Source organism: Amblyomma mixtum, chromosome 9, assembly GCF_055824585.1.
Source record: "Amblyomma mixtum isolate Tamu chromosome 9, ASM5582458v1, whole genome shotgun sequence".
Classification (NCBI taxonomy): domain Eukaryota; kingdom Metazoa; phylum Arthropoda; class Arachnida; order Ixodida; family Ixodidae; genus Amblyomma; species Amblyomma mixtum.
The window spans coordinates 23,165,403-23,180,632 of NC_143020.1; the positions used below are offsets into that span (position 1 = coordinate 23,165,403).

The window sequence follows — 15,230 nt, forward strand, 5'->3', positions numbered from 1 at the left end:
TGCTGAGGCCCGCTCCCGGGCTTCCGCGGCGGAGACCAGGCTGCGCGCTGGCCCGCCTCCACCCGCCACGCCCACCTTTGCGGACATCGTACGGGGCAACGTCCATCCTGCCCCCGCACCATCGGCTGCGTCTGCGACGCCTCTGCCGCCCTCCTCTGCTGCACAGCGACAAACCGTGAGGCACGTCGCTTTTCTAACACCAACCACCCCCCCGACAACACCAACACAGTTAATACAAACGATCAAGCGAAAGATCATCCCAGAGGACGAGGGCATCGGCCCCGTTCAATTTAAGCCCACGCAAACGGGAGTCACGGTAATCGCAAAAACTCGAGACACCTTGCATAACCTTTCCTTAGCAGTACGAAACAATGCGGTCACCAACAACGCGATGGCGGTGAGGGTGGCAGAGCGACGTCAGCCCCACATTCGCGTGTGGGGCGTCGACCCGGACGTCGCGGATGACGCCGTCATATCACAAATTGTAGCGAAAAACACTGACCTCGCCATCGACGCCTCTTCCATACTGAGGCGCTACACGTTCCGGGCTCGCAACGGAACAAAGACTCACGTCTTGGCGGCGAGCCCGCAGACGTTCAAGAAGATCATGGCTAGGGGGCGACTGACGATAGGGTGGTCCTCGGCCCAGGTGGAGGAGGACCTCCACGTCCCTTTGTGCACCTTTTGTGCACATTACGGTCACTCCCGCCGCAATTGCCGCCAAGCCTCGGATCCGTCTAGGGCGGCTTGCACAAGCTGCGCCGGGGCGCACGTCGTTGCCGACTGTCCCGCTTCCTGCGCGGCAGCTGCGGTTGCCTGCGCGGCGTGCAGGCGCGCGGGACGGGACTGTCCTCCCCACAGGGCCGGGGCAAGGGAGTGCCCCATCCTTGCGGAAAGCATCGCCAGGATGCGGCTACGGACAGATTATGAGTAACACTCTACACTTTCACAAGCACTACGAGGAGCGGAGGACCGTGCTTCATTACATAACCTCACATCTCTTAACGGTGCCCAGCACTTTGCTTGCGGCGCTGTATCACTTCTCCTCGTTCACTTCTTCCTCTTTTTTCCTTGACAGACCGCACCCCTTCTCTCATTCATACCTACATTAAACCTCTTCCTCCCTTCTTTCTCCAGGAACGTGGCATAACCGTGTTCCTTTTTTACTTCCTTTCCTTTTCCACATACCATTTCCTCCTTTCACGCCACCTTCAGCGGTCTGTCTTTTTGCTACACATTACAGCCACGGTTCCTCCGCTCCTCGATTTATACACACAACACTCTCACCTTCACACGTCACGCCTACACCTGGCGCAACACGGTCCATTCTTCTGTTCACACTTTACACACACATTACCCGTCTCCCTCCCTCTCATTCCCACAGTCACATACTTTTCTCTTCTTCCTATTCACACTCTTGCGTTCGACTTTCCTGCCTTCTTCACTACATTCCATAACACCTCGCGTTCCTGCTTCACTCGTAAATTTACTCATCCCAAACAACATATCGCCGCAATGCCTTCCTTAACTTTTTCATTCATACAGGCAAATTTAGATCATTGCAGGAACTCCACCCCGGTATTGGTAGAAAGATTACGGGAGGGAGACTTTCATTTCGCTCTCATCTCTGACCCTTACACACGCACAGACACCATCACAGGTATACCACCAGAGTGGACCGTGTTCGCTGCCCAGTCCAGTCCCCGTTCCGCCATCATCGCAAGACAACACCAATATGACATGTTTCCCATCAAAGTCACAACACGCGTGGTTGCCGTCATCTGTTCCACGGCCACCGCATCATGTTTATTAATTTCAGCCTACGCTCCACCACACACACCAATTACTCAGACATTCGATGACATTAGACACGCACTCATCCTGACGGAGGGAATGCCGGTTGTATTGGGGGGCGATTTCAACGCCAAACATACGGCCTGGGGACCACATATTTGTGACATCAGGGGAGGGGAGCTGCTAAATTTCGCAATGTCCTCAGGCCTGTTAATTTTAAACGATCCGGCATCCCCTCCGACGTACTCCCCACCATACACAGACAGTTGGATTGATATAACATTTGCCTCCACTCACATGCTCACGTTACCATACACATGGCTGGTTTCTGAAACAAGTACACTTTCCGAACATAAACACATTGAAGTTATATTCGGAACACGTTCAACATCCAGACAGTGCAGACTTACATATAGAGGAACTACACGACTACTACATGACATGTCACAAAATCCATTTTTCGATGCGGTGGCCGGCGTCCGCTTGGCTTCGGCGGACGCCATTGACACAATCATTGACAAATTACACCTCATCATTGACAAGTCACGCAAGAAACACTCATCCCTCAGACCCGCACCAACACAAACACACCTACCTGTGTCGTGGTGGACACCTCAACTTACATCTGAGAGGTCACGTGTGCGTGCACTACGACGACGCTACCAACGCACAAAACACAATCCAATTAGACAACATTACGGACACATTTATTACGCTGCTCTCCGCGTCTACAGACAACACATCGACGAGGCACGCCACATAGACACACAGACGTTAGCCCGCGATTTCATTAAGAGCGGAGTATTCGGCCGGCCTTTCAAAATTGCTTTCCAACGCTTACGTGCACCACTCACACTGCCACCAATACAGCGACCAGACGGAACACTAACAACATCACTACTCGAAACCGCCAACACACTGCTCACTGCACACGTTGCCACAGACGACATCACATTAGACTTACCACAGCACACGCACATAAGATCGTTGGCGCGGGACACTGCGCTGGGCGGCCCCGACGACGTGCCCTTCACTTACGGCGAGGTAGACATAGCGTTCTCTCGCATCAAGCAGGGCACGGCGTCGGGCCTCGACGGCCTCACGCCGCGTGTCGTCACTACACTCTGGACACAACACCCTCACTTCTTCATAACCGTGTTCTCGTCGGCCCTTCGCTTCGGCCATTTCCCGGTGGCTTGGCGAAAGGGCCGCATCATTTTCATACACAAACCTGGCAGACCACAACACGCAGACACTTCATATCGTCCCATCGTCATGAACTCGGTGTTAGGCAAGGTGCTCGAGCGTCTTCTCTGTGGTCGCCTCTACCACTTCATGGCCCACCAAAATTTACTTCATCCCAACCAATTCGGCTTCACAAGACAGCGAAGCGCCGTACAGGCCCTTTTCGCTTTAGTCTCTAAATTACGAGGGTTCCGCACAGACGGCCTCCACGCCATACTCATTTCGATCGATTTCAGGGGCGCCTTCGACAGTGTATGGCATCCCCTTGTGCTCAGTTCTCTCGCACAATGGGGATGTCCGAGAAACCTCTGCGCCCTGCTCCGGTCCTTTCTGTCGGACCGCGAGGTGGTGTTCCGCTCTCATGCGGGCGACGCGGTTGCGCGTCCCACCTTGGGGAGCCCGCAGGGATCTCCGCTGTCACCGCTCCTCTGGAACATAGTTGTGCGTGGTTTGCTCGAGCTGCCGATGCCAGAGGGTGTGTCGCTCCAGGCCTACGCAGACGACGTTGTCGTCATTGTGCCTGGCAGTTGCAGGAAGCAGCTAACGGCTCTCGCGGAGGAGGCACTCGGCCGAGTAGCCTCGTGGGCGAAGGGGGCAAGGGTCTCCATCAGCAGGGAGAAGACGGTGTGCCTTCTCATTTCTCCCCCCCCCCCCCCGAGGGAGTATGGGACGCACACCTCCCGCCATTCGCCTCGACGGAGCCCGCCTGCAATTCAGGCCCTCCGTTCGAGTGCTAGGCGTTGTCTTCGACCGCACCCTGTCCTTCATAGCTCACGGGGACTTGCTCAAGGAGCGCGCCGAGATGCTCTCTGCGCGCCTTAGCACGTTCCTGCGGCTTAGCGGCACGCCGGCTCCCGGCCAGCTGAGAGCACTTTACACACAGGTAGTCTTGCCGGCCCTCACGTACGCGTCCCCTGTGTGGTGGACCGACAGTCCCCACTCGGGATTACGTGCTCGACTGGTTTTCGTACAAAGGGCCCCGCTTCTTCCGTTGGTCCGGGCGTACTCCACTACGAGCACGAGGGCGCTCCAAATTCTGTTGCGGGCGCCTCCTCTGCATCTCGACCTTGACCGGTTGAATGTGGAGTTTGCGCTCTTCGAACGTAGATTGGACGTCACGTTCGGTTCTAGAACGTATCGCGCCTCCGAAGTGGCGGCACCATACGACGACACGCTTCAGCACCCTGTCGAGGCCGTCTCATTCCCACACACACAGTTACAATCAGCAGACATATCCACTTACTCTCGTCAACACGGATATCACATATACACAGACGGCTCATTCACAACAACATCGGCTGGCGCTTCATACGTCATGTTTGATTCCATGGAACATCTCATTTCAGTCGGTCGCTTTCGGGTCGAGCTTTCATCCAGTGCCTACGGTGCAGAGCTCATTGCGTTCCAGGAGGCCATTACATATTCTTTAACATTACCAGGTACACTACCTATACACATATATACAGATTGCTTATCCCTTCTCAAAACATTAAACAATTACATCACAACAGACACTCGTATCTTTCACATCAAGCAATCATTACATACGTTAACACAGGCTCGACCCGTGGTGTTATACCATGTTCCATCTCATTCTGGAGTCCTCGGTAACGAACTCGCGGACATCATCGCATCTCGCGCCAGCCGATCCACACGCATCAGACGATCCACTCTAACTCGATCATCCATAAGGAAACACTTACACAACACTGTACTCGCACACTGGCATCACTGGTGGCAACACAACAACGAGGGAACCGGAATTTATTCCTGGATTCCCAGTGTACATAACATTCCCGACACAATTCCACCACCCAAACCACTAACAACACTCCTCACCGGTCATGGCCGCTTCCCATTTTATTTTCACCGATTTGGACTTGCATCATCACCGTCATGTCCTTGTGGTCATCCAACCGGTGATGTGCCTCATTATTTGTCAACACATTGTCCAATTACACAAGACATTGCTACACAATTACCACGTTCACAAACACAAACAAACACCACTGCGGTGTGGCGGTCCTGGCTCGATGACCGCCGCACCGTAGCTCTATTACCCCGCATTGTGTCCGTAGTCAGTCAGTCGCTCCCCGATCATTCACGCCGCTAGTACATTACACATGACACATTCCCTCACATATACACATACACATGACTGAGTACCGCTTCCACAGGGGGGACATTTGGCCCCATCATGGGTGGATGCTGGTGTGTCCTCCTCTCTGTGGCGGTGTGTCTCGGTTACTCAGAATACTTACACATTACACTTTTCTTTTATTTCTCATTCCTATACACACATTTACACTACAATTACACATACATTGGCTTCACTCCTTTTCTATTCGCTTCTTCTTTAACATTTCTTACATCACTCTCCTTAACTCTATACACCACCTCCCTTTCCTTTTCATTTTCCTTCTTCTCTCACACTTTCCAAATAATTTCCACACATTCCTTATTCCTAACTAACCTTTTTCAATTCTTAATTTCCCTTTTTCTTTCTCTTCTGTTTCATAAAAATCACGTACGAGAGGCACATTTTCAGTACCTATCTCATTTCGCCCACGTTTCTTTCCCACTGCTTTCCCTTCTGACTTATACTTCACAAGCCTTTTACCCATTTCCTACGCCTTCAAGATCTTCACCTTCTCCCTTTCTACTCGTCCTCCGAGACCTTCTTTCACCTGCCTCCTGGATTGACGAGCCATAGACCTGCATCACCTGGCTTCAACTTGTGCCTCTCCTCATCATACCCATACCCATCACATTTCTTTTTCTTCTATTTTCTATTTTCCCTTTTCTTTTGTTTCCCATTTCTGATTTTTCTTTTCTTTTCTCTATTTTTCTTCTTTTTCTGTTCTCGCTTCTAAATTGTTTTCCATTTCTGACTTTTCTCTTTCTTTTCCCTATTTTACTTTTCATTTCTTTTCCCTTTCTTTCTTTCTTTCTTTCTTTTCTTTTGTTAATTTTATTGTAAATATTTTTCTGTTGTAATTACTAGTACTTTTGTAAATATTACTCCTTTTGCAATTTTCTTGTACATATGTCCTAATCATTTCTTTTCATTTCTTTTTCTTCTATTTTCTATTCTCACCTCCAATTTGTTTCTCGTTTCTCACTTTTCCTTTTCTTTCCTCTATTTTACTTTCCTTTTCTTTTCTCGCTTCTCCTTTGTTTTCCTTTCCTGCCTTTTCTTTTTCTTTCCCTATTTTAGTTTCCTTTTCTTTTCCCTTTCTCCTTTTCTTTTCCTTTTGTAAATATTGCTATAAATATTTTTCTTTTGTAAATATTATAATTTTGTGAATTACTATTTATTGTAATTTTCTTGTACATATGTTCTTGTCATTTCCAAGATTTCCTTTTTTTTTACTTTCTCTTTCTTGGCACCATCATCGCTTTTGTAAATAAAAGAAGCTCTCCGAGGATCTATCATCCCTCTGTGCTCGTTGAGCCCTTCGGACACAATGCTACCGTGCCCTCCTTTTATTTTTTCCATTGGCTTTTTCCACCAAATTCTACTTTTGGCCATTTGGGCCCTTTTCTTTTATTTTTGATTGGCTTAAGCCTGTTGATGCTCCGCAGGTGCAGGCTCTTTCTCATTCCACTTTATTTTTGCCGTTATTTTGATTTTAGCATGGAATGAGACTCCGACTGGGGCATGTACAACTTCCTTCGTCGCTACATTCGCTCCTGCACACCCTGTCAGCAGCGGAAGTCGCCACCTCACCCCTCGACTGCCCCGTTACAGCCATTACCGTGCCCGGCTCGCCCTTTCGTCGTGTGGGGATCGACCTATATGGGCCGCTCCCCTTCACGACCGCTGGGAATCGATGGGTTATAGACGCCGTGGACCACCTCACTCGGTATGCTGAGACCGCTGCCCTACATGCGGCTACTGCTGGCTACGTCGCTTTCTTCCTTCTTCATCCCTTCGTCCTGCATCACGACGCTCCTCCAGAAATTCTCAGTGACCGCGGCCGTGCTTTCTTGTCGAACAAGAAAGGGTATCTTACTACTGAAATCCAATTCCCGTCAGTTCTAGAAAAGGAATAGCTAATCTAATCGTTGATCGTCTAATGAACGACCATCTTAAATCAACGATGTTAGCAGATCTCCAATTTAGCTTGCACCCTCATTTGTCCAAAGAGCGGAAAAATTGTATTCCTATAAGAAAATAAACAATTTATAGAGAATGGATTATTTTCCACTGATGTATTCTTTATATTCAAGAAACTATTTAACTTAATTAACGATATTATACCTCCAAGAATTAGAATCCCTCTGCTACTTTGGATTTGCCTTAGTCTTTTTGGGCAGTTGTCGTACCAACCATATAAGAATTTCTCACAATAACTCGGCCTAACATTTTAGCATCCGTAATAAAAAGCATGCACTTTGTGCAGATTCATTTACAGTGTCAAGTCAAATTTCAATCTAGCACGAAAAAAACTAGCCTCATGATATTGTCACGAATATTACACAGCACACAGAGACACAAGAACTGCTCCAGTCTGCCGAGCGGTCACCAGCAAGCAGACGAACCACTTCTTCTTCCTCGTCACCAGCGAGATGGCGAAGCACTTCGTCTTCGTCCACTTCTGAGCCAATGATACAGCTCGGAAGTGGACGAAGAAGAAGTGCTTCGCCATCTCGCTGGTGACGAGGAAGAAGAAGTGGTTCGTCTGCTTGCTGGTGACCGCTCGGCAGACTGGAGCAGTTCTTGTGTCTCTGTGTGCTGTGTAATATTCGTGACAAATCTGGTGGAGGTGCGGGGTACGCTTCCAGACCCGCGTAGGCTACAGACCAATACGGATCTCACCCCAGTTCACCAGCGCCGCGGCCGCCGCCTCCGTGGAGCGTCCCCTGAATTTGGACTCCTTCCGGCTGCAACCAGGGCGACGCAACCCCGGCCTTCGGAGGCACCAGCTGCCATGGCAACTGAGACCACGCTCCCGGCGCACATCCTCTGTCATCAGCCACGAACACCCCCGTTGTTTCATGGCGACGTGTTCGAGGACGCCGAGGATTGGCTCGAGATATTCGAACGGGTTGCCCGTTACAACGGCTGGAGTGACAACCGTAAGCTCCACAATGTCTATTTTGCACTTGAAGAGTCGGCTCGGACATGGTTCGAAAATCATGAAGCTTCGTTTACGTCCTGGGAAGCTTTCTGCCGCAATCTTAAAGCCACTTTTCCGAATGCAGACCGTCGAGAGCGAGCAGAAGCTGCGTTACACTCGCGCAACCAGCGCCACAACGAGAGTGTACGCATGTACTACGAGGACATGACTCGCCTTTTTAAGCGCGCGGATCCCAACATGACAGAAGACAAGAAGCTTCGCCACCTCATGCGGGGTGTCAAGCAAGAGCTCTTCGCAGGACTCGTGCGCAGCCCACCAAGCACTGTGGCAGAGTTCCTCACCGAGGCGGCAACTATGGAGAAGACGCTGGAACAGCGAGCCCGCCAGTACAATCGCGACGTCAACACCTTCGGGCCTGATCCCATCTCCATGCCTCCCGGTATCGACGCGGCCTTTCTACGCGAGCTGGTCCGATCCGTCGTCAGAGAAGAACTGCAGGCCTTCCGTACGCCGTCCGAGACGCCATCTTTCACGCCACTGAGCGAAGTCATCCGGGACGAGGTGCGCCTGGCAGCACAACAGCACCAGATTTCCGAGGTTCCTCGCCAGCCTGATGCAAGGCCCACGTATGCGTCCGTCCTGCGCCAGGCCCCTCGGCACGACGTCACTGCCGCGACTCCAGCAGTGCTCTCGTCGAGCTCCCCTCGTGGTGACGCTCCGCCAGCCTATCAGCGGCCGCTAAAGAGCGAAGTGTGGCGTGCCCCGGATCGTCGGCCCCTCTGCTATCACTGTGGCGAGGCGGGTCACCTCTACAGGGCGTGCCCATACCGCCGCGTGGGCCTGCGTGGTTTCGCGCCGGACGACCCGTGCCCTCAGAACGGGGAACGACCGCAGGAGATAGCATTCCATTTGTCGTCGCGCCAGAACCACATCACGTCAGGCCACCAGGAGGCTCGATCACCGTCGCCGCGACGCTACCGTTCTCCAAGCCCCCGTCAAGCCGCAGGCTACTCCGGACGCCGTTCTCCCAGTCCACGCCGGGAAAACTGATTCCAGCGGCCTCTGGAGGCAAGGCCGCTGATGCCGGGACTTGTGAAGATCCTCCTGCGCCACTACCACGCGACGATGTTTCTCCGGGAGCGAGTAGCGACAGCATCCGACGCGCTACCTCCGATTTGTGCGTCAAAATTGACGGAATCGACGTGACCGCTTTGCTGGATACTGGTGCCGACTATTCTGTCATGTGCCTGGCCCTTGCCGTACAACTGAAGAAAGTATTGACGGGGTGGTCGGGGCCTAGCATTCGCACTGCTGGGGGTCACCTGATTATCCCTGCCGGCAGGTGCACAGCTCGTGTCGATATCCATGGTTTTGTGTACGTCGGCGAGTTTGTAGTCCTCCGTGAGTGTTCGAGGGACTTGATCCTCGGTCTTGACTTTCTCCACACGAACGGTGCTGTCATTGACCTCCACCAGATTTGTCACGAATATTACACAGCACACAGAGACACAAGAACTGCTCCAGTCTGCCGAGCGGTCACCAGCAAGCAGACGAACCACTTCTTCTTCCTCGTCACCAGCGAGATGGCGAAGCACTTCTTCTTCGTCCACTTCTGAGCTGTATCAATATTTCGCTCATATCAAACTTAAAGTATAATGTGCTAAAACATAGTTACTAGCAGCCTCTGAGCAGAATTGTTCTGAAGTTTTCAACCATTAGTTACTTCTCGGGCATGGCTAACATGATTAATTCGTTGTGCTTCCGCTCTTCAAGCGTGATGCTCTTGTTCCAGTGGTCATTTATGAATATTGTGACAGCAAGTGCGGCTGTGTCGCTCATGCCAGTGGTGGCGTTAGATATGCGATGAACCCCTGCAGTCGTGTAGCCCGTCGATTTTTCTATTCCATTTCAGACTTCTTCTGTCGTGATGCGCTCGTCTTACTCTAGATTTCCGGTTGAGTTTTAACTTTCTCAATAAATGTGTATAGGGGAAAAGTCCCCGGAACATATAATTTTTATGTCCTTAGGGATGTCTTCGTCTTGGCCCGAGAATGTCGGTGCTAGTCTTTCCGGTGATTTTTAATTGGCCTTCACCTGTGGTAATGTGTTGGTCTTTTTTTCCACTAAATTCTTCATGTTAAATTCGTGATATTTTGGTCCTGCCCAGGATCCCATTCAAAGAGTAGCAGAAATTATCCAAGGTCATTCTTGCTAGTTGGTTCATGTACTCGGCACCTTTACATCCTGCTTAGGAAACGCCTTCGAGAGGGCAGTGACCATCAGACTGCAACAATTCCTGAGCAAGAGTGGGCAGACCCCGAACACCCTGCATGGCTTGCGAGCAAATTCTGGACAGAAGACATCCTCACCCAGTTAAATGAACAAGAAGTCGTCAACATCCCACATGCAGGAGAACGGGTTGTCATAAATCTAGATCTCAAAGAGACTTTTTACAACGTGAGCCACCAAGAAATATTGGAAGGACAAGCAAACAGCAACTACGGGAAGCAAACGTAAATCTCGTACGAATCTTCCTGAGCGAAAGGAATGCGAAGCTAAATTTCCAAGAAGTGGAAACCATAACTTTCCAGCCTCCGAATAACAGCACCTCTAAGTGGCGGTAATCCAACCAATATCCTTCGATATCGCCATGATCGGCCTGGCCAGAAAAATATACCCGCCCAAGACTTAAGAAAAAAACCTTTTATGCGGATGATATCACAATATGGTCAGCCAAGCTATGCGTGGCCGAAAAGGAGGAACAGCTCCAAACTGCCGCCACTACTTCAGCTTTTGGCTGGATCCGAATAAGAGAGCCATTAAGGCACAATGAAAGACCGAAGTTCTTTGAAATGCTAGCAAGAGATTTGTACTTAAGGCAGAGAAGCTGCCTGCTCGACTTATGCTTTGAATGGTTTGAATGACGGAGCATTGTAGGAGCATTCATTTCGCTGTAGTTCAACGCTATGGCCTTACGACGTTTGACCAAAACTCTACATCACACAACAAAACGTCACATATCCAATCCAATTGGAATCAGTGGTAGGCACTGCTCACTAGCTAAAATTTTAGACAACCAGATATTGTCGGTTAGACGAGCCAAGAGGCTTGCGGAAGAGAGCGGAGTCCTGAAATTGGGGCCCCGACAAACATTTCGCCGATATGAGGCCAGATTGTTATATGACATTTCAATAAACTTCGTAAACTCACAATATCAAATATTTAGATTCGAGGTCAAGTCGCCCATTCCTACGAATCCTCTACATTTCTCGGCATCATGTTTGACACCCATCTGAAATTTACCTTGTGCACTACTTTCATTAGCAAAAAAATTATTTTAGGACAAGAGTTGTAATTAACATTAGAGATAACTTTACGCACCGTATTCGCATGTCTGTTCAGTACGTTTTCGTTAAAAGTCGCCTTAATTATTCTGCATCATCATGGGGAAATATTTGTACGAGTCATTTGCCATGTATTTCTCTTCTGCAGAATCAAGGTTCCGAGTTTTATATTTTACCCCACACACTGCCTTTGCTTGACATTATTACTCTGACCTAAACGTTGTTGAAATAGACACATCATTAACCTGCAGTTACACATTATGATGAATGGTGCCGGTTATGATTATATTAAACTTCCTTTGTTTCTCCGTATCTTATCTTGTGAATAGCAACACCCTGTTCCCTGCAAAATTGATATAATACCAAATTGATTGCTCATAATGTGAAAAAGTGCAGTTTTTCTATAATACACTTCCACTCATCAGTCTTAACTGTTAAATTACCTGCATCACAGACCGCATTCTCCATCTTACTGAAAGCCATCTATCTCGACTGATTCAGCTTTAAGCCATGCCTGAGCTGACCTAAACTCCTCGTTTTGCTCCACACTCTAACGGTGGGCGCCCATACTTGCCCCTCATTTTGAATGTCTCGATTTCTCCGCTTTCCGCTATTTGCATTTATCTCTACTGCATTTGTATAAGACTTATTTTATTTATTTTTGTGCCGTGCTCTTAGTGCATCCTGATGTTTTCTTATCAGGTGTGAAAATTCTCCCCTTGCTAGGCTTTGAAAAACTTACTGCTTGCCGGAAATTCTACTAGTAATTTTTATTTCGTCTATATTTGCCTGCTCATTTACAAAGCTTGTGCACTTATGTATCTCTGACAGGGGGTGACCCAGACAATTTTCCTTCGGGACATCGGGCTGCAATATTATCTTGAGCACTTCTAATTGATTGTATTAGCCCTACTAAAGCGTCAAACTCTAAAGTCTGCAATAATGCCAAAAAAACGCAGCATGAAATATGACTTTTCTGTTTCATCGAAAAACAAAGCTCACCATCCGTTCGAAAAAAATCGGCTGGGGTACCCAAAACTCCGCGCCACGTTGTCACCTTGACCAGCACAAGTAAACATGCGTTAGCCCATATGCATCCTCACAAAAGGCGTAGGAGTAGCTGGAACGTAGGCAGCGTCGCCTCTTGAAACGTTATTGTCATCGGCCTCGTTGGCAGGACAAGGGTGCACTACACACGTCTACTAAATGAAGACCTCGAAACCGACCGTAATGCAGACCCGCCGTGTCTCTCTGGGAAACTCCTTACAGTGTGTGTTTACTCTCCGACATTTTTATGTTGTCCGCGGTGCGTACGGGAGCACTGCTTGGATCACCAGAGGAGAAACCAAAGACTACAGCAAAGATAAAAGGGCAAGAAAAGGACAACCCCAAAGGTGGATTATCCACAAAGGTTCAGGAATGCACCGGCAGATTATTTGCGTTAAGGTATTAAAGCCATGTATTTCTCGTGGAAAAAATGCTGTTTTCAAACAATGCTTAGAAGTAGCCCTAAATTGTTTGAGCACCTCTAATACTTAACGGTCGACGTCAGTTATTAAACGGCATTGATGTTATTGAGAAGTGCCGACTAAGAGACAGCAGAAGGGGCTGAAGATTTTAGTTTCTAATGGCGTACGATATTCTAATGAAATATTGATAGTTATGAGACACAAGTATTGAGAACAGTGGATCCTTCTTTTCATTCACAAGCTGCCTTTAGGTGGGCACCTTAAGCTGTCACTTACCTGAGACCTGGTCTCTTGCTTGTGGAAGCAGTAAGCTTCGTAGCCTCTTGAGCTTTGGTGGTATTAGCCTCAGCAAAGCCGTTGAGCTTTGTCTCCAGTTGCTTTAGGATAGCAAAGGTCTTAGCACTTGCCTCCACGTTTGCAGAAAGCAACCACCGCATGCTGTCATTCATGTCAATCCCTGGAAGGCATAGGTAAGAAGGCACGAGCCGTGGCCTCACAGTCACCAGTATAACCCCGATGAACAGCAGGCTCAGGAATATGACTGTCTTGAAGGAGCTCGGGATTCTCACGGAACTCATTTCAAGTTGGCTTCACACTGGAACAGAGTGCGTCAAATACTTAAGATCGGAGGAGTTTTACATGCTTGCGCTTGAGCAAAACACCTCTTCATCTTTTGCGAAAAATATGCTGGAATAGGACAGTTGCCTTTCATTGCGATGTTTTTGCACAAATGGCGTACAACACACTGAAAAAGCTCCTCCGTTCGCAATTTCCGCAGAGAAACATACTTCCCGCGAGGGAAACGTCATACTTTAAGGGATATGACCCGCGATAACTAGTCAGATTTACTTAATGCCATTTCCTACACTGAATTCATCATCGATATAGGCGGAAGCTTAACTAAAGCAACAACCAGGCACTAACCATCAGGCCGTGTGCCCGTCTCTCTGCCAGTCTGTTTGCCGCCAAAACTTTCATACGCAGAGTGAAATTCGGCAGTGTCATGGACATCACCCCAGAGTCGCGTTTCGCCGAACCCTACAAGATTAGCAACACATCCTATGTGATGTTTTTTTCGCAGCATGGCGTGGAATAAAATTTGTTTCAAAGAATATCAAAACTTCATTTTAATGCGAATGCTTTCTTGCTGTTAATTAAAATCGCGAATTCTCTCTTATACTTACGGTCCAAAATGATCCCTAGAAATGTGTTTCACCGTGTAGGAATGCTACTGCAGTATTTTTGTTTTGAGCTGTTCTTTCCGCACTCGATAGGTAGACTTTGTTTCCCATGTTCTGTGTGCTATAGGGATCTCTGGCGCAGTGCAGATAAGTATATCGTTCGTGAAAGTGGAGAATATGTTAGCAGCTGTAGATAAACACCGGATTTTTCTCAGAACTTATTCGAAATTCAATGCACTTTTGTATTTCGGGTATTTCAGACGCGTAAAATGAGCGGCATATCTTAGATAATGTGCCGATCCTCCTGCATTCTTCGAAGCACTTTCAAACCTTGCTTTTTCTAGCAAAATTTGCTTCACGACAGTGTTACCCAGAATTCGAAAACAAATTCATTATAGCGGGTGCTCCGGTCTTCGAGGTTAATTGTTGCCGCGACAATATTGCTGTTTTTCAAGGCATATCATTTTAAAGCCAAGCACCTCTTTAGCACCCGATGCATAAAGAGAAAGAATAGATTTTTCTCGAAGGAATCCGGGTCGAGTGTGCCTGCCAGCTCCTCCGGGAGCATGGCTTTTTTCGTACTTAGCCGGCGACATTGGTATTATTTTTTTATATTTTTTATTTATTGTACCCTCAGGGCCAAAGACATTACAGAGGGGAGTGGGTTAATTAGGACAAAGAACAACGAATATAATACAGTGAAAACAGCTAGTACAAAATAAATTTTCTCCTGAATAAACCAAATACCATTCACACAGCGTAAATAACATAAAATCAATGTACACAACACAGTGGGAACAGATATAACACATGATCAACTTCCTTCAGAATAAACAAGGTTAGCTATTGCGTCGTGAAAGGTTTTGTTATCTGCAATGGCTGCAATATCGGGGGGAAGGCGGTTTCATTCCACAGGTATGCGGGGAAGATATGGCTGAAAAGAAGATTTGGTGTGGCATGTTGGGATGCCAACCTTGTGGCGGTAATGGGTGCAGCGTGAAATGTATTCTGGAGGTGATATGAAAAAGAAGGGAAGCACAACGTGATGATATAGCCTGTTAAATAGTGTTAGGCGACTAATTTTACGGCGAGATTGTAACGGTGGGAGTGAAA

General features: G+C 48.4%; 1 protein-coding gene across 1 annotated transcript in view; it reads right to left on the reverse strand.

Annotated features, from left to right (window-relative positions):
• The window catches only part of LOC149328505 (glucoside xylosyltransferase 1-like), a 50,890-nt gene extending 37,376 nt beyond the window's left edge, over nucleotides 1-13,514 (reverse strand). The window contains exons 1-2 of the mRNA XM_089559002.1: nucleotides 13,220-13,514; nucleotides 8,311-8,317 (exon numbers count right to left, since the gene is read on the reverse strand). Coding sequence (XP_089415128.1) covers nucleotides 8,311-8,317; nucleotides 13,220-13,514 — 302 coding nt within the window. The remainder of the gene's footprint in view (nucleotides 1-8,310; nucleotides 8,318-13,219) is intronic.
• Nucleotides 13,515-15,230: the final 1,716 nt, after the last annotated feature.